Genomic DNA, 19750 nt, shown 5'->3' with positions numbered 1-19750 from the left:
GTTTTTTACTGAATGTGTGATGATCAATTTGTATCATTAAATACCCTATTTGTTCATTTAAATTCTATGAGGTTTCATTCAGAATAATGAGTGAAATACAAAATGGACTGCATGAGGGACTGCCATAGAGAAAAGTTAGAAAAAATTATGATTCCAAATGCAAAGATGTGCTTGTTTCTCAATCTCCTCGGTCTACATTAAGAACTTGCATGTGTTCCTCAAGTTTCATTTAAAAATTGAATCAAAGGAGATCACCTCTGGAGAAAATTTATAATTTTAATGATCCAAAGTAAAATATTAATAAAAACATTGATGTTTAAATTGAAACATTAAAGCTATAGATTAAAAGTATTCTGTGTACTTTTAATTTATTCTGTCAGTGAAACTAGCTTTGTTCTGATTAACATATTTGGGCTATTATTAAAAATTATTTAATCACAAAACAAAATAAATTCCAACAGCAGTCAAAAGCACTTTGTTTAATCATAGAATCCCTACAGTGTAGAAGCAGGCCATTCAGCCCAACCAGTCCATGCTGACTCTCCAAAGAGCATCCCACCAGACTCACTCCGCTACCCTATCTCTGTAACCCTGCATTTCCCATGGCCAATTTTCCTAACGTACATATCTCTGGACACTTTGGGCAATTTAGCATAGCCAATCAACCTAAACTGCACATCTTTGGACAGTGAGGAAACCCACACAGACACTGGGAGAATGTGCAAACTCTACACAGATAGTCACCTGAGGCTGGAATTGAATCCAGGTCCTGAGTGCTGTGAAGTAGCACTGAGGCATTGTATGGTCAATCTTAATTAAAGATTATTTCTCATAGCAGGTGCAGATAAACCATATAGACAGAGTGCGAAAACTGTGATACGATCCCAATGATGCTACAGAGGATAAATTCATTATGGCCACAAAGAAGATAAAAATCAACTCAAGAAATAAATTGGCACAAGGTGAATCTCATTTCTCTACATATTTCTCATTCGTTTTTCTAAACTCATCATTCATAGATTCAGAAATGTCACAGAAATACACAATTAAGCATAAAATCAGGAGAGGGTTAAAAATTGAATATGACTTCACAAAATGTCAGTTAAAGTTTTAGAGGAAATATTTTCTAAACAAACAACTATCATTTTCTTTTCCCAAAAGTTTGTACGTTCATATTCCTTTTGTCCATCCACCATCCTAACATTTCCCTCTGTCAAATTAATTATTTTATTATTCGAACAAATTAGGCACTGGAGTCTAGTGCCTGAAATGAAAATGGTGTTGGTGATATTGCAATCTAACTGATTAATGAATGGTTCAAAATATGGTAGGCAAAAGTTTTAGCTTAAAATATCACGTGAAGTTCATAATGATTGGAGTAGACTTTGACTTCAATTCTCTATTATTCATAACTTGTTAAAATATCTCTACAGACTCTGTTTAGATGCATGAAAAATAATCGCCAATTTCATTCTCAGTCATCAGTAGCATAAATCTGATGGAGTAGCATGCACAAATACAAAGATATGTCAGTCTGACAAAATAACAGCCACAAGGAAAGACTTGTTTTGTAGAATTGTAGCTTTGGTAACTTGTGAATCTCCATAACAATTGTACATTCACAGACTAATGAAATATTGACTGCAATATTTCTGACTGATGTGACTAATTAACAATGGCATAGCTACCAGATTTAAAACAGTTGGCAATCTTCCTGTAAGATGCCGTACACCACAATATCCAGCAAAAGGTAGTTTTTCTATTTTACCATTAAACTGAGACCTGACAGCAATGGAGTTCTATTGTGGGTACATTTTTAGCATAGATATTAAAATATTTTTTTTAATAGACATATAACTCCCCTAAAATTGATGAAATTGTACACTAACTAGTACATTAAACATTTTCACATTAACATCCCATAGTTTCATTTCAGGGTCTTTTTAAACCAATTTATTTAGAAAATTGAAAATTAAATAAATGATTTTACATACACAATCAGCCGACAAACATTAAGTGCACACTGCAATCACTAATCTAAACTGAGCTGATAACTTTATTCTGTTCCCACCTTTGGAAGTGTTTCAGTTTATTGCTTTCATTAACTTGACCAGAATTAATCATAGGCGACTGTTGACTTTCTCTGTAATACTGACAAGTAAAGTTGTGCAATTGGGAAATATACACTGAAACATTGTAAACAATTGGCTCACACAATTAGATGAAAATCTTTCAGTGACGTTCCAATGGGTTTGGTACATTTATTAAAACACATAATACTTGTAACTGTAATCTAGACAGGTTTGCCATTTCTGGATTTTCTAACACACTCCAAAGTTTCAGGAATCAGAATATTGTCCCAACAACAGTATTCAACAACATAGATTTATTTAATGTAATTTTCAATGCACAATTATTCTTACCCTTGAGCAAGTAATATAATTAATTTAACTATAAATTTTAACGGTTCAATTTTAAATAATACTCAAGAGGTCTATTAAAGAACTAAAACATTTCTTCTCAGATACTGCCTAAGCTGTGGAGTCTCCAAAACTTTCTGTTATTATTTACACTTTCTTTATTATGAAGTTTTGCCAAATATCCTTTTCATCATAGAGGCCAAATAGTCAAAGCATTCTATATTACCTTTTGTCAGCATGCGATCTATGAAAGATGTGAGAGTGCACTTTAATACGATTTACATAATTTCATTTCTCAAGTATTTTGTCAAATGCATGCCCTGTCTCAAAAATGTGATATTTCCCATTCACTCACAAAATGCTATAGCTTCTTAACTAAATCCATTTATATCTGAATACATAACCTTGTGACAAAATATGTGGTATTTCAATTTGTTTTTATGGTTGCTATGAGTACTATTGTTCAAAATCTATTCCTGCCCATAGGTTGAGTTCTTTTTCACTTAGGCCCCAATTTTGGTACAAAACATTTTTTGAATCCATTTTTAAAAGAAAAACATTTTATTTATAGTGTTTGTTAAAAGCTGAAAGTGGAATACATTTTCAGCTTTATTTTCCAATGTCTTCATCAAGTACTCCCAGCTCATATACAAAATGGTAAGGTGCTGAGTAAAGTGCCTCTGCTCCTGCCCAAATTCACTGAAGTAATTTATTTCACCGTCTGTCCTAATTCCAGGAGTGCAATCCCAGTTTTCAAAGAAGCAATGCATGTTTTTGTTTGAGTCTAAAGTGTGGTGCTGGAAAAGCACAGCAGGTCAGGGAGCAGGAGAATCGACGTTTCAAGCATAAACCCTTCATCAGGAATCTGCCTGACTTGCTGTGCTTTTCCACCACCACACTCCCGACGCTAATCTCCAGCATCTACAGTCGTCACTTTCTTCACGTTTTTGTCTGAGTTACGTTGTCAAATTTAGTCAAAAGAACAGAGAGGATTTACTGCTGTTTCAAGAAAGACCATATGGGCAAGGGCTCTCTATTCTGGCAATAAAGGGCTGAGCGGTGGCCTGATAAAGATCTTTAAAATGAGGAATGGATTGAGAGCATTGACAAAGAAAGGCTCTCTTTGTTGGGGAGGATCCAAATTTAAATGAATGAGTGAATAAGAAACAAGAATAAAATACGTTGAAAGTGTGAGTTTAAGGAGGATCAGAGGAGTTTATGGCAACGATGAACGCTTGTCACTGACCTGTTGGGACTGAATGATCTGTAAAATTCTCTGTAATTTACACAAATAAGAAATCTGATGTGTGATTCCCGAGCATCATTTATTAGTTTTGCCCTGCTACTTGTTTAAATAGCCTTTTTCTAACATCCACCTTGTGGAGTTTTCATTGAAGCAAATATAGTACATTAAAATACATTTGGCAGCAAGCTCCCGTTTTCAGTTAAAATGTCTGTGGAATAAGACTCAGGGTGTCAAGTACAGTACGCCTCGCACTGATGCTTCTCATGCAGCCTTCCACTTTACACATCATTAATGACACAACAAACTCTTGGTTGGCCTTCTTGCGGAATCTTGCAGCCTGAGGTAGTGAAGTGCTCACCATGACTGGGACCTTGAGCATTCACAATACTGATGTCATGTTTAAAGCCCATTTGCACACCATTTCAAATGAGGCAAGCCAGGAACTACTCCACATGTTGTAATGTTTAGTCTTTATCACTAAGGACATGACCCAGAAAGGAGCATTTACTTCCAGCTTCACTGCAGGGGCATGGAGATGTTGGTGAATGGAGTAGTGGAGAAAAGAATTTTTAAAGCAGACTCTATAATTCTGACTGCCAGCAGCCACCACTATCCTGGACTTACATTGAGTCCTTGGTTAAAAGGAGAACCCAGCAATGCGGGAAGAAGATTAATGATCTTCAGCAATCCCCAATGGTAGCATCACCTTATGTTCACAGGGCCACTACTCTAACTCTACCATTGCACACACCTCTCACCATGGCTCATGGACAACAACTGTCTGTCTTGCATGCAGCACATCCACTCTCCATGGCTCTCACCACCTCATCCTCCCAAACTACTAAACCCTTCCTGCATTTTGTGATTCTTATTCTCCCAGTTGGCACACCTCACTACCTCCTACTCTAACTCCTCTTCCATCACATTCAATCCCTTCTTTGTATGCTTGCAGGAAAAATTGCCCCTTTTCTGCCTCACCCTCCACAGTATTCCAACAGACTGAAAACCTCTTTCTTTTGATCTACAGGGCTGATCATGATCTGGATTCTGGCAGAACTATGTACCTGGCTGACTGTGGACAATCCTCTGATTTAGAATTGGATGAGCCACTTGACTAACTGTGGCAATGTCCTCTGACCTGCTGTTGTCCCCCTAAACACCCACAAAAGCTGTTCCCCTCTGGCCTTCAACTATGACCCACTTGCTAGAAGCACACAAACTGCATTCGCTGTATCAGCTGCTTACACATGCTTCGGGTGTGGTGTTAACATGAATCCAGTGCCTGTAAAATGACATGGCCATCTGCTTGACTTTGGATCTCCCCACTGTCCCAAGCTGCCTGCCTCTCCCTCAGCACTAAGAAAGCCATGTGAAGAGTACAAAGGCTATGGGCCACCAAGGAACAGCAAAGTGATTAAATGCTAAGATAGCAAGCTATCAGCTGTAAAATGTCAAAAGGTGCATGAGGTATGAGTGTTCCTGCACACAAGGCAACCTGGAAAAGCATGCAAGTCATCAATGTCCCTGAGTTCCAAAGTAAAGTGTTGATGGGCTGAAGTGCTGTGTGTGGAAGCCAGCCTGATGATGTAGTGTAATGAGGCTGCTGCCGTCTTGTGTTGGTAAAGGATGGGGGACAATGGTGACCATGGATCATGCAGAATCATAATGGTGAAGACAGAGTTGACTGATGGTTCAGACATACAAGTAGTGAGCTGCAGCTATCCAGCTCCTCACTCTAATTTATGAGTCAGGAATTTCCACTGTCTAGATTCTTAGGTAGAAGAGAATCAGAAGTGATGTAGAAATGAGTTGGGCTAATCACGAGAAGCAAATACATAGAAATAAGATAGTTGCCATGCAACAGCAATATTCTGAAGTTGCCCTTTCATGCTTGAGGGGAAGATCAGGAATTGTTTTCTTGTTCTTGAAATTTTGTTTTTTTTTTCTATTGTCTTCATATTTTCCCCACTTACTCACCATTGACCATGCCACAGCAAAAAAAGGAGGTACTTCTGCTCATTCACCTTCCTCCTAACCACACATAAAATTACATATTTACTTCAAATTGATCTCATTTTTCAGCTATACTTGTTCTTTACATTTACCATCTCCAGCTGCTGAAAGACTGTGTGGGCAGTTGACCTGCATCCTTTGGAGAACTATAAGAGGATTTGGCGCAAGAGTAGAAAATAATTGTTTTTTAAGTTAAAAATATTTTTCAAGTTAATATTTCTACTTCTATATAATGCTTTGCATTTGATAAGTAGAAAAATTATTTATTTTGCCTGTTTTTCTGATGAACATGTTTAGTTTGAAATATACATTCAGAACAGAAAGAGGTGAAATTTGTGAGAGGAACTGTGGAAAGTACATGTTTAAAAATACACATTCTAGTAAAACTGCCCCATTCCATTCTCAAAACAACAACGTCCTTTTGCCCAGTAATTAGTTGATTTTTTAAAAAAGATATTACCCAATTAAGGTTGAAACTGGTGTCAATAACAATTTGGAGTTAAAATGAATGAATAACAGAATAACAAAAATAACTGCATGTTAGAAGTAAAGAAACCAGTGAAAAATGACAAACCAGGTCAACACAAGGATCTGTCCTTCAAAGATTTATATTAACAATTTTTTTCAATTTCTTGAAAAATAATTTTGAAACCAGTCTATTAGAACTGCATAACTGTAAATGCGTTTCATGTGATCCAAAAATAACTTCTCCAGCTGCAGTTATATTTTGTGTTATTTTTCTCAAAAAAATCTTAAGCAGGCGATTAGACTCCTGTTTTTAATTGAGGATGTCTGCTGACAAAAAGGCTAAGTTCAAGTCGGATGCTGCTTTTAAATCCTATCCAACTTTACGTTCCAGGGTGATCTCCTGGTGGGCTCCAGTTAAAACTGAGTCCTGGGATCTAACGTTGTTTTTGTGAGGAAGGTTTGATAGTTCTGGTGAGCAACTTGGCAATTCTAGATTCTGGCGGTGAACGACACTGCTGCTGGCCCTGTGTTAGAAACTTTGTGACAAATTTGGATCATTGGGAAACATGAAGTTCAGGAACTGATACTTTTGTCCAGTTAAATTTTTTCGGTGAAGGTATGTGGCTTTGTGGAGAGGATGAACAGAAACCGCCGTGTGTAGTTGGGTTTAGGTGCCATGTTTTGCTGATGGGTAGAATTGTACTGAAATAAACCGACTGGGGTAGTTTAATCTAAAGGTGCAATTGGCTTTTCGGGCGCTAATCATCTCTTAAATTTGGCTGCTTTGACATTTCCGCCCCAGCAATTGGCATTTCATCGAACATTGGGCCATCATGTTATTTGAAAGCAGCGCCAAATTCAGTCACTGGGGACACAAATTGAATTTGAAATCGTGCAATAGTTCTTGTTCGCTTCTGAGCAAATTGGAAATACAACGCAATCAAGCGGAAACTCGAGGCAAGCTATCACAGAAGGATCATTTGTGGTACATAGTTCGAATCTCCATTCCCAGATATCTTATATTAAAAAAATAGAAATTCTCCCTAAATGAAGAAGACCAGTTACCCACGGGGCATTTCTGAACCAGACCGTGTGTTTAGTGTTAACATCTGGAGACATTAATCTTCTTCCTGCATTTGTGTGTGTTTTGTATTCCCCAGGTCAGTTACATCCCTGCACTGTAAAACGGGTCTTTAGTGGACAAGAATAATTAAAATGGAACAAAATTTTAATGGTAGTTTGGAGTGAATATGTAAGGGTTTTTTAAAAAATTCCAAATGAGGCAATTTCCCCAGGCATTTCGATGACAAAAGTACAATTTACCAAGCTTTAATTCAGATGAGCCTCTCCACTTGCAACGGCTGCAGCATATTCCACATCTCGACTCGCGATCCCTCCTTCTCCTGCCGACTAGGGCTGTACGCCCCGTGGCTCGCTCTTCTGTTCAGGGTCACGACAGCGGCAGTCAGGATTAGGAAGAAAATGAACAACAACGCCACCGTAACCAACACAGCATACAGCACAAGCTCGGATCTCCAGGCTTCCCCATCCTGCTGACAAGAGTCAAGACGGTTAAAACAGTTCACGGATAATCCGTGCAGGGTTATCTCTGAAGCTGCCGTGGTTTAAGCAAAACACACCCACGCACACTTTTGTAGCATTTCTCCTCCTGCTAACTTGTTAAGTCGAGCAGGGAATACTGTTGATTTCTACTCCTTCCGCCATGAAACCTCAAGTCTTGTGTGCATGACAGAGCCTGTGCATATCAGATAAGGCGCTCTTCAGGTGGTAGTTTTAGGGTATTGTTCATTTCCATCCGAGATCCCGTCTGCTCCTGGCTGCTGGGACTGTAGTTGCCTTCAGTCTGACGTTTCTCCCGCACTTTTAAAATGAGAAAAGTCAGAATGACAGCTAGAACTATCACCCCGCCAATGACACATGGGGCCACAATGGCTGCTATGTTTACTTTGTTAGGTGGTGGAGTTGTCTGTAAAAATAATTCACATTTTTGTTATTAGAAAGCTTCATTCAAGTGGGGCACATCTAATCTAACCAGTGCTAATGAGTTAAAAGTTGGCCCAATTTGATTAACTAGTGTATTTCTGTTTTTTTACAGGATTGAGAACGAATTAAGACCACAATCAGATCACCGATGATCCCATTGGATAGCAGAGCAGGCTCATAGCGGCCAAACAACCGAGCTCTGCTCTTAATTCGCATGTTTATGTGTAGGAGTTGTGAACAAGAATGCACAGCCTTCAAAAGGGGAACGGGCTATGTACTCAAATGTTAGTACAGATTTACGGGGCAAGATCAAGGGAGTGGGGCTAATTGATCAGATCTGTCAGAGAGCCAGCACAGGTACAATGGACAATATACCCCCTTTATGTGCCATTTGATTGTAGGACTAGGCTATTTCCACCACCCTCAATTCCGTGTATGCTCTTTCAACCTCACCTACAGAATCTGTTATTTTATCCTCAGAACTACTGGACGATTGGAAACTTGTACATTTACATTGCACTATCTGCACTTGCCCTCTTATGTATGTCTGACCCACATTCTCACGGTTGTGTAGTACTGATCACACAATGGGCCAATCCTAAATTCAAGCCTTATGCAATATTTTGGTCATAATTAAACTTTAACAAATATGCATAACCTCCTTGTGGCTTAAAATTTAAAGCAATAATCTTTAAGCCTCCATTTCTATTCCATTCCTGCTGTTTTCTTACTGAAATGAGCAGTGAAATAGTATTCTAATGTGGTCTTCTCCTTCATTTCCATTGTCAGAATAACATCTACGGCAAACAATGCAATATGACCACTCCACTGAGATTGGGACCTCTCCACTAACCCGTGAAAAATCACAGAAGCAGACCATTTGGTCCAACCAATCCATGCTGACCAGAATCCCAAACTAAACCAGTTCCACCTGCCTGCACTTGGCCCACATCCCTCCAAATATTACTTATTCATGTATTCATCCAAATCTCTTTTAAACATTGTGACTGAACCCACATCCACTACTTCCTTGGGAAGTTCATTCCACACATGAACTACTATCAATCGCCCCTCATGGGTTTTTTAAAAAATCCTTTTCCACTCACTTTAAAAATATGCCTCCTAGTCTTGAAATCCCCCACCCAAGGGAAAAGATATCTGCTATTCATCTTATCTATACCCCTCATTATTTTTATAAACCTTCATAATGTCACCCCTCAATCTCCTACACTCCAGTGAAAGAAGTCCCAGCCAATCCAACATCCTCTTATAACCCAAACCCAGGCGAGGCCACGACAAGCTCAAGGGGCACTGAGGTAAGAATTTGAGCTCTGGTCACCAGCAAGGCAGTCAACTTTGTTATTACCAGAACATCTGACACTCTTCCATCTTAAATGTTTACAATTATGTTTCTGTAGTTTCATTTCCTTATTTATATGCGTCTGACCCTGCTTCTGTGGTTATGTAACACTGATCATACAATGGCCGAGTTCTAGATTAAAGCCTAATGTAATGTTTCATGCATAATGAATTGCCACTTTCTGTAACTAGTTCAATACTTGTTATGAAAACCATGGCCTTCTATATCAGAAACATTTCCACAACAAAAGCACGAAAGCTTTCAAAACTGCAGTCAGATTCTCTCAAGTGGCACTTCTACATGGATGCATTACCAGGATAATGCATATAATTGCACTAATGTGTCTTCATCTTAATTGAAAAGGATTCTTAATAGCTATAGTGTTGATCATGGTATTAATCTAACAGTATCCTGTCAGTGATAATTGGAAGATCAATTGCGATTTCAAAGATAAACGTATTTGGTTTATGGAAACAGTTTTTTTAAATTCAATCCTTTGTGAGTTGTACCTTAAAAGCTGAATTAGATGAAACCATAGTCTATATTAACATTAGGTCAAGTTAAATCTATCAACTTACAGATGGTGTGCTACCAGCATTTGTTGATTGTGTAGAATCTGTTACATTCTTTGCTGTAAAGGAACCAACACTAACATGAAGATGGCACCAAATGTTGCAAGTATCTAACTTGCTACAAATCTATCAATTACTCATTAGAACTTAGCAACTATTCTGTTGACATTGCTACAGCTTGTGTACATTGATAAAGTTACTGAAGGTAGGCCACATCTCACACCACAACCAATCAACCAATTTATTTTCATTGCAGTCTCTTTTTTTTAAAATCAAGGTGAGGTATTGCCCAATTAATAATTTAAAATGCCCCCGACTCCATGACCAGTTGCTAACTTCTTTAGCCAACATTGTTAGCGTTGCAAATATTTGCAATGGAAATGTGAAAACCAAAGAACTCTCTTTAGCGTATATTGTCATAGAGCTGGGGATATTCTCATAGAGAAACAGGACTTGCCAAATCTTTATCAATATTATCAGGCTGGCTCAGGACTGGGGCGATTGAGGGTGATGGTGGATGGGGAAGTGTTGGGAGGAGAGTCGGCTCAGGCTGGGGAGATGACTGGGGTGGGTTTGGCTGTGTTGCTCAGTTAGGTGACCACTGGGCTAGACCATCCAGGAGAAGAATGCAGCAAGTGGCATGTAACTGGCTCAAGTGACTTTTGTGAAAGACCCCCGAAAGCTCAATTCCTGTCCATTCAAGCTTACTTCTGTAGGAGATTCTTTGTGTGCATGGGAGATTGATAGGTATGGGTCCTTGTTTATAATGCTGGTTTGGCATTAGCGATAGGACCATGCCAGTCACCGTGAGAGTTAAAGAATGTGAAAAAAGCCCACAATTGGTATTATATCTGTTCACCCCACTAAAATAAGCTGAACTGACTATAGTTATTTAGTGGGAGCACAAACAGAAATGACCCACAATAGGGGTATAACCTCTCTTGGAGGGCAGTGTTAATGTCCCCCCTAAACCTTTCTTGGCTACAAAGTGTGGGTAGAGGTCCCACCAGCTACAGAGGTGTGTCGTGGCATATTGGAACAGGGCCTTTTTTTGGGGGCAAGGTGGCTCTTGTGTGGTGTCAGTAACCCAGACTAGGAGGCCTGGGTTTGCGTCCCACCTTCTCTAAACGTACCTGTAAGCACTCTCAGACCGCACAGGCTGAGATGATGCAGCAATGACTAAGTCTAAATGCTGCAAAATTACTAACAATGAGAAGCAAATCAAGATTCTTCAAATACAAAATGACAAAATGCTTAAACTTTGGTCTAAATCAGATCAGTACCAAGGTCTAATCTAACAAAATCAGTTCAACAGAAACCAGCCACCACCTTCGTAAACCCATCAAGGGATATAATTTTCTCAACCAAATAACTGGCGATCCTGTGTAGATTGAGAGTATGCAATGCAATAACATAAACACAACACACGCTGGTCTGAAGGTCTGGGTTCATCTTTCACCATCAGAAATATGTCTCAACAGGTTGATTCAAAACACCTACAGGTGGCACAGTGGCTCAGTGGTTAGCACTGTGCCTTACAGAGCCAGGGACCTGGTTGCTTGCATCATACTGTAATGATTCTATGGTTACTTAGCTTATTTACTACTGTACATGACTCATCTGGCTTATCCTTACCAACAGAAAGAAAAGAAAATCTGAACACCGTTTTCTCAATAGCAAAGTTATACTCTAGGGTAGAACTGATACTGAAACATAGATAATAATTTCATATTCACAAAATGATTCTCATGGGATATTCAGTTGCATTATTTAGACCAAGGAAGGAGCTTTCTTAGTTTGGTTGTGTTAGCATTTATCATGGAAAGATGAATCGGTTGGTTGATTGTGGTGTGTGATGTGACCTATCTCCAGTAACTTTGTCAATTTAGTGTATCTGCATTTTATCCTAAAGTGCAGTATTATATCAGTCAGGATGTTATGTGATTAATTAAAAACTACTTCCTTATTATGTTATGCAATTGCCAGAATGGCTGAAAATAAATATCGAATTGCAAGACAAGAAAAAAAAAACAAATCATCTGATCATTCAGATTGGGTCTGATTAAGTGCCTCAAAGATTATTTTTAGCTGCTGCTTTTTAGGAGTTGAAATATCGTTTGCCTGTGGACAACTGTGTAAAGAGCTGAGATCTGCCTATAAATAGCAAAAATAGTTCAGAAGTGGATTCAGTGCAGTGCAACAACTTCTATGTAGCTATTTTTCCCTTCAATAAGGTTTGAGTAATACATGCCTTTCTTTGTGCCCAGGCCTATACTCAAACAGAATGAGTGTGGGAAATTGCAGCTGTAGAATTGAATTCTTGAGGTCCCCAGATGCCACCGTCGGCTGGCGTGTCAGTTTCCCTGACATTATTTCCACTGCCAGAATTTTTTTTTTTTGCTGAGGCAGGGTTAGGGCTGGGAGTACTAGCTGCTCCCACAACCAGGCTCACTGCCTTGACAAACAGGACTAAAGGAAGCTTGGTGCAAACTCTGTTTCTCCTTTGCAGGAGTAGTGCAATGGCCTGTAGGCAGGCACCCAGAGGCAAGGCTCCACGTGGTTGACTCTCCAAACTGGCCTAGTGATCTTCCCCACTTGCCCGAGTGTGGCTTCAGCCAATAGGCAGTCTTGTTGGAGGGAAATACACTCACCAGCAACCCCCCCCCCCCACCCCGCCCCCGCACCCAACCCAACCCCTCCCCCAAACTGTGGTGGCCTATCTGCTCGCTTGGTTTATGATTTAAAGTTTGCAAGAACGGTGGGAGGAGGGCACCTCCATATTGAAGAACCCTCAGTGCCACTTGTCCTGCAATGCAAACTGATGCTCATCTCAAACTGGAAGGCTTTCAGTTGGCCATCCAGCTTGTAGCAGTCTCCCGTCAGCTTTAATTGGATAGGGAACCTCTCCACCTGCCCAACTACATTGGTGCCCATCTGAAAATATACCCTGAGTGACTGTTCACCCCATTCTACTCCTGCTTCTTGAAGGAACATTCAGCACCTATTGACTATGGGAATGCCTGCTAGACTCAGAAGACTCTGAAAATTAAATGCTCCCTCAAAATTTTGAGGTCGGCATGTTCTTTTATTTTGTAAATAATGTATCTTTTGGCTGCAGGTTACAAAACACCTTTAAAAAATTTGTTAAATTGACACCGACATTTGTAGAAAGAAATGGTGGAAACTTTGTTTGTTGAAATGTTGCTACGTTTGTTTAACCAGAAAGGAATTTCGATTTTCTTTTTCCTTTGCCTGTTAAGAGTTGCCCACATTTGGTTTAGGCGACTGTTACACAATGTTAAAAGAATAAATGATAAATTTCTAAGAAGGTCTCAGTTAATCCCCCTACTGACCATTCCTATTTGTTTAGCTTTCTTTGATGAGCTGCTCATGTTTTCAATCTCTGTTATAGATCACATAAATGCTTGTTTCATGCATTTTTGCTGTACTTGTAATGACTATATCTTTCCCATGAGGAACCAAATCTCCCTTACGTATATGTAAGATCAGTACAGTAACTCAGATCCTTATCTTTCTGTTCCCTGAAAGTTTGAATGGATGTATGGAAATGCCTACAAATAGTTGTTATTTTCTGTTGAAAATGTTTTAGAAACTGGTAGCGTATTTTTAAAAATCCTTATCTCTACTGGGCTATGTTGCAATAAACCAACTACTACTAGTGTGCAAATCTTCTTACAATAGTCTTGCATGATTTAATTTGTTTTAAATCCTGGGCTAACCAGGTTGCACTTTCACTACAGTATTATTCTAATTGGTGTTGACGCATTGCACTAGGAATTTTTAAAATATAGTTATCATTTATTATGTTAAAATAAGACATATATAAGACTGTGGTGAAGTCAAGATGTGCAAAATATTTATATCGTGTGTTGTTACTAAAGAGGAGCAAAAGGCCATTGCAAGCACAACATAAAGGCAGTTATTATGAAACCTATTATAGTCCTGCATATGGAAATGGCAGGCTGTATAGCTAAATTTGTGAAGTTTGTGAAATGCATGGTTTAACTATTCATGGTGTGGAAGAGTACATGAGAAAAACATGTATAGTTTCAGGTAAAATGCTGACCTCAATAGCTGGCTTGTTACAGAGTGCAGTATGGGACAAACTAATTGGAATAAGGTGTTATATATCAAGTGAAGTGATATTTATGGGAAAAGCTGTCTATTTAAAAAACATGACTAGTAATTTTGAAGAACCTAATCCTTTTTGGGATCTATCATACGGAAAGTTCTACAACAAAATTTACAAGGATGTTGCCAGGGTGGGAGGATCTGAACAACAGGGAGAGGTTGAACAAGCTAGGGCTGTTTTCCCTGGAGCGTCGGAGGTTGAGGGGTGACCTTATAGAGGTTTACAAAATTATGAGGGGCATGGATATGATAAATAGGCAAAGTCTTTTCCCTGGGGTGGGGGAGTCCAGAACTAGAGGGCAGAGGTTTAGGGTGAGAGGGGAAAGATATAAAAGAGACCTAAGGGGCAACTTTTTCACACAGAGGGTGGTACGTGTATGGAATGAGCTGCCAGAGGATGTGGTGGAGGCTGGTACAATTGCAACATTTAAGAGGCATTTGGATGGGTATATGCATAGGAAGGGTTTGGGCCGTGTGCTGGCAGGTGGGCCTAGATTGGATTGGGATATCTGGTCAGCATGGATGGGTTGGACCAAAGGGTCTGTTTCCATGTTGTACATCTCTATGACTCTATGACTCTATAACAGCTGGGAAAGACAAAACCTCCCGAAGGGAAAAAAAAGCTCAAAGCTGATAGGAACCAGTATGTTCAGAAGGAAGATGGAGGTTTGGAAGGCGAATTTGAAGAGCAAAGTACAATATTTAAGACAGGGATCTTGAGTGTAATATTTTTAGAAATAATGCTGAAGTGAAAAGGTCATATGCATTAATTTATGTGTTGAAAAGTGATATCAAATTGAGGGTTTCTGGTACTAGGGAGATTTTTAGGGTGGGTGAAAGCTGTTCTGAGGAGAATTGGACTGGTATTAAGTCCTCACAGTAGGAGTACATTGGTAATTGTTGGAGTCCTGTTGGTTTACAGACCAAACAAAAGAGTCACCATGAATAAAAAGTACAGAAGTCAGATGTGAAACAGGACAACTGCATAAGGACATAAGGAAGTTTTAAGAAATTTACTACAAAGCAAAGCAAGGAATTGCTAGGCCACATAGGGGTAAGTCTGCAAAAATATAAACTGCTACAAAGAGACAGAAAAGACAACTTGACAGGAGGGAGTGGCTTTTTTAATGTGAAAGAAGACATGATGTTCACGGAGAGAGGGAATAGATTGTTAATATAATATTCAGATTTGAGACTGTTAAAGGTCAAAAATAATTGTTGATGGTTTGAATTCAATCAGAAATCTATAATGGGTGAAAATATATTTTGAAGCAAATTCTGTTCAGCTACAAGTTTCAGAACAAATGGAACCCACAATGGCTGAAAATGAAGCTGGATTTGAGCCTGTTACCACCTCCGCAAAAGTGATCACAGCATCATTGAGTTAGGATGGCAACAGAGAAAGGCAAGAGTGCATCCAAGGGTCTTAAGTTCAAGGAGTGTGTTTTCAAGGTTGGAGACAGAAGTATGACCACATAAATAGAGAAAAGCAGAGGATCAATACTTTCAAGATGCATGAGAGTTTGCAAAGCAGTCATACCTGGGAAAGTGAAGCAAGATAACTTAAGTATATCTCCACAAAATTAATTACAGTGCAGAGATGGGAAAGTGTGATGATAAACAAAGACATGATAAATCAGTTAGCAAATACTGCAATTCTAATAATGCAGCAGAAGATGGGAAGTGAATGGACAATTGGTTTAATTACTGCTGTTAGATGGGAGCAGGAAGAAATCATCAGTCTCAGAATAACACTGCAGGCAGATTCCACTGGGAACTGTATGGCTTTTTTAAGAAAAGATATCTGTGGTATGCAAAGGTTCTTTTTATGAGAATTAATTAGGACCAAATATCTGTTCTGAGCATGTTTGCTCCCATATTTGTGTTTTTGATACATTTAGTGGCTCCATATCATAACTGGAATCCACCGCAAATGCTAAGTTCTAATGACTCATATTCTATAAACAATCAATAATGTAAATCATTGCCCTTCAGACATCTGCATGAAATCGTTATTTTCAGAATTTGAATTGGCCTCATTGACTGTTTCACAAGTAGTTACAAACAATGCATTGACTCTCAAAATTCAATTAATTCTGAATTAATTAATTTGTGGGTGGCGCAGTGGTTAGCACTGCTGCCTCACAGCACCAGAGTCCTGGGTTCAATTCCTGCCTCAGGTGACTGTCTGTGTGGAGTTTGCACGTTCTCCCCGTGTCTGCATGGGTTTCCTCCGGGTGCTCCGGTTTCCTCCCACAATCCAAAGGTGTGCGGGTCAGGTGAACTGGCCATGCTAAATTGCCCGTAGTGTTAGGTAAGGGGTAAATGTAGGGGTATGGGCGGGTTGTGCTTCGGCAGGTCGGTGTGGACTTGTTGGGCCGAAGGGCCTGTTTCCACACTGTAAGTAATCTAATCTAATCTTAACTATATTATTTTGCCTGCGATAGGGTTAAAGATAGGTTTAGGCTAATACTATTGCAGACAGGTTTAATATAGCATCAATCATCCTTCAGTCAGTTTAAGACCCAATGCCATTTTAGTTCTTATGAATCATGCAACAGTCAGGTTTTTAAATCTTAGGACGGCAAGAAATGATTCGAGCTACTTGGAAGGAAAAAAGGTAATTCACAGATCTGACATTTTCAAATGTATCCAAATCACATTTTTCCCCACAGAAATTGCCACTTATAATTATCTAGCCTTACACATTTATCCTAGTTTTATTATAATTTTTATGTTTTTTCCTGAAACCGCATTGGCATTTATAATATGAAGTAATGACATTTTTTCCTTCAGTACTTAACTGAACTTCATTGTTTGGTACAAATATATCCTCAAAATTATCGTAATTTAATTATGCTGGAATAATGAAAAATAACACTGGCTTTTCTCTCTCTATTCAAAAATATGACCACTTAAAAAACACTTATATTTTCCTTTGTACTTGCATTTCTTCAATTTTAGGCTCCTTTTAGTCATTGGTATACCCACAAACAACAACAGGAAAACCATCACCTCAGTCTAATTGCTCAATGTCAGTCGTAAAAACTTTTCTTGTTCCGAACCTTGCATTGATGCTCCATTACACACTTAGGTTCGACAAGACTTTACATTTTCTTATCAAAAACTAGCAAAACGTTGTATCTGGGTTAATTTTATCCAGCACAGCCTGAAAATGTTCAATTCCACCTCTATTCTTTTCCAATAGTATGAACAAAAAGCATATTTACCTTGTGTGAGCAAAGATCCTCCTTTTAGTAAAAGTATTGTAATTGATAACCAGCCTAAATTGAGATGCAGTCGTTCTTCCATTCTAACAGTGCATTACTATACAGCTTGAAATTCAAAACTTAAGAGATCAGTCCTTGAAACCTAGCTTTAAATTAAAACTTCTCTGTACTACGTTTAAACTATCTGTGCTTTGGGTTGATGCAAAAGACTGCTTCACCCTGAGAACTCCATGATACGAGGTATCTCTGTTCCAGCTAACTAATCCTTGATGCTTTTGCTGATACTCAAACTAGTAAAATGTGAGGTTAATTGTAAACATATCCCTTTTCTCTGCGGTTAAACTGCTTTAATGTATTACTGCTGCTTTCTGTTTGTAGCTTTCAAAAACTAGCAATTCCTATACGGCACTGTACGATACCTGGTCAGGTGTCAGGTTACAACCACACCTGAACCCTGCAGCTAATACCTTAACCTGTGGTGTAATCTCTTCTTAGGTCCCCATTGCTGTCTTTGAATTGCCTGAAAAGTAATATTAATTTTTAAATTTCAAAATTTGAATCTGAGGGGTGTTTTCCTCTCCAGAATAGGAGTGTTGTTTATATTAAAAATCCTCTCCACATCTGTGTTATGATGACTGTCTCCGTGACAATAACTGGTCTGAACAAAAGTTCATCGTTCTTCTTCAATGGATATTTTGAGCCATGGGCAAATACCCTAGGATGTCTTAAGCAGTTTTGTAATTCCTTAAAGACCTGACTAACTATTCAAATTGTATTGGAAAAACATACCTCAACTCTGTACCTGCAGCTCAAAGGAGAGGCAATGTTTAATTAATAAAATGGATCAAATGTTTAATATTCCTGCTGTTTTCACCAATTATGTCTAGGTACATTAGAGAAACCCAAAATGTTCTTAGCTTTCATTGGTGCGACTCCCACTGTAGTTGATTCACAATGTACACAAAATTTAGTCTTGGCATGAATGGAAATGAGATGTGAAGCTGCTTCAACTGTGTGTGCCAGTGCTGAGTCAGTATTCATTGCCCATCCCTAGTTGTCCTTCAGAAGCTCATGATAACTCACCTGCTTTAACCTGCTGCAGTAAATGGTGCACCCAGAATATTGTTGAGAAAATATTTCTGAGATTTTGATCAAATAGAAGTAAACGGATATTGCCATATTTCCAATCAGAGTGTGGTGTGGTTTGGAGGGTAACTTGGAGCTGGTGGGAGTTGTCACTCAAGTACTGCCCTTGTCTTTGCAGATGATAGGGGTCAGGAGTTTGGAGGGGTCTCACAAAGGAACAGTGGTGAGTTGCTGCAATGTCTCAGGTAGTGAAACACACTATTGTCACTATCTGCTGGCGATGGAGAGAGTGAATGCTGACGATGGTTGCTCGGCTATCGATCAAGCGGTCTGTTTTATCTAGCACATTGTAGAATCATAAAATCCCATTGTGTGGAAGGAGACCACTTGGTTCATGGAGTCCACACCAACCCTCTGAAGAGCATTCCATCCAAATCTACTGCCAACCCTATTCCCATGGCTCACATTTCCCATGGTCAATCCACCTAACCTGCACGTATTTGGACTGTGGGAAGTTGTCAAGCTTCTTCTTATGTGTTGTTAGAGTTGCACTCAGTCAGGTATCTGCAGAGTTTTTTGTGGCTGTCACTGGCTGGGCCAACATTTATTAGCTAAGCTTTTTTTGCCCAGAGCACAGTTAACTCCCAACCTGGAGTCACACGTAGATCAGACTGGGTAAGGATGGCCGTTACCTTCCTTAAAGGCCATTTGTGAACCAGATGATACTTTCCTGATAATCAACAAGGGTTTTCAGATTAATCCAGTTTTTTAAAAAATTATTTAATTCAAATTCCACCATCTGCCATGGCAAGATTCGAATCTGTATCTCCACAACATGAGATGGATCTCTGGATTAAGAATCGAGTAAGAGTACCAATAGGCGATTATTAGGCTTTTATTTATCATTGCCTCTTCCTCTAAATATCGTATTACACTCCTGACTTTGCCTTCTGGGTGGCAAACAGACCCAGGGGAGTAAGGAGGTGAGTAAGCCACCACAGAATGCCCAGTCCCTGACCAATTCTTGATGCCTTATCCAGGAGCTAATCCAATTCAGTTTCTGGTCAGTTGTAATATCCAGGAGGTTGATAACTTTCACCAAGGCAAATAGAGCCCTGAGGCCGCACATATTGAGGACCATAGTCTGAAGTTTTAGTTGGTAGATGAGCATAAGAGCAAATGTTAATTTGGAAAAAAAG

The 19750-nt window shown here is 39.1% G+C and overlaps 2 protein-coding genes across 2 annotated transcripts in view; both read right to left on the bottom strand.

Moving 5' to 3' along the window:
* Positions 1 to 2670: 2670 nt before the first annotated feature.
* Positions 2671 to 19750, bottom strand: part of crb1 (crumbs cell polarity complex component 1) — a 163657-nt gene continuing 146577 nt past the window's right edge. The window contains exon 13 of the mRNA XM_060829555.1: positions 2671 to 7700. Within this exon, the coding sequence (XP_060685538.1) occupies positions 7482 to 7700 (219 nt within the window). The 3' untranslated portion in view covers positions 2671 to 7481. The remainder of the gene's footprint in view (positions 7701 to 19750) is intronic.
* On the bottom strand, positions 7602 to 17908 carry LOC132818981 (protein crumbs homolog 3-like). The gene is made up of 3 exons (XM_060830177.1): positions 17466 to 17908; positions 10090 to 10142; positions 7602 to 8134 (listed from the first exon to the last, which is right to left on the bottom strand). Exons 1-3 carry the CDS (start codon positions 17545 to 17547, stop codon positions 7913 to 7915), a joined length of 357 nt encoding a protein of 118 aa, XP_060686160.1. The 5' UTR covers positions 17548 to 17908; the 3' UTR covers positions 7602 to 7912.

This window comes from Hemiscyllium ocellatum, chromosome 9, assembly GCF_020745735.1.
Source record: "Hemiscyllium ocellatum isolate sHemOce1 chromosome 9, sHemOce1.pat.X.cur, whole genome shotgun sequence".
In the NCBI taxonomy this organism is placed as follows: Eukaryota; Metazoa; Chordata; class Chondrichthyes; order Orectolobiformes; family Hemiscylliidae; genus Hemiscyllium; species Hemiscyllium ocellatum.
This window is presented reverse-complemented; position numbering and strand designations above follow the sequence as displayed.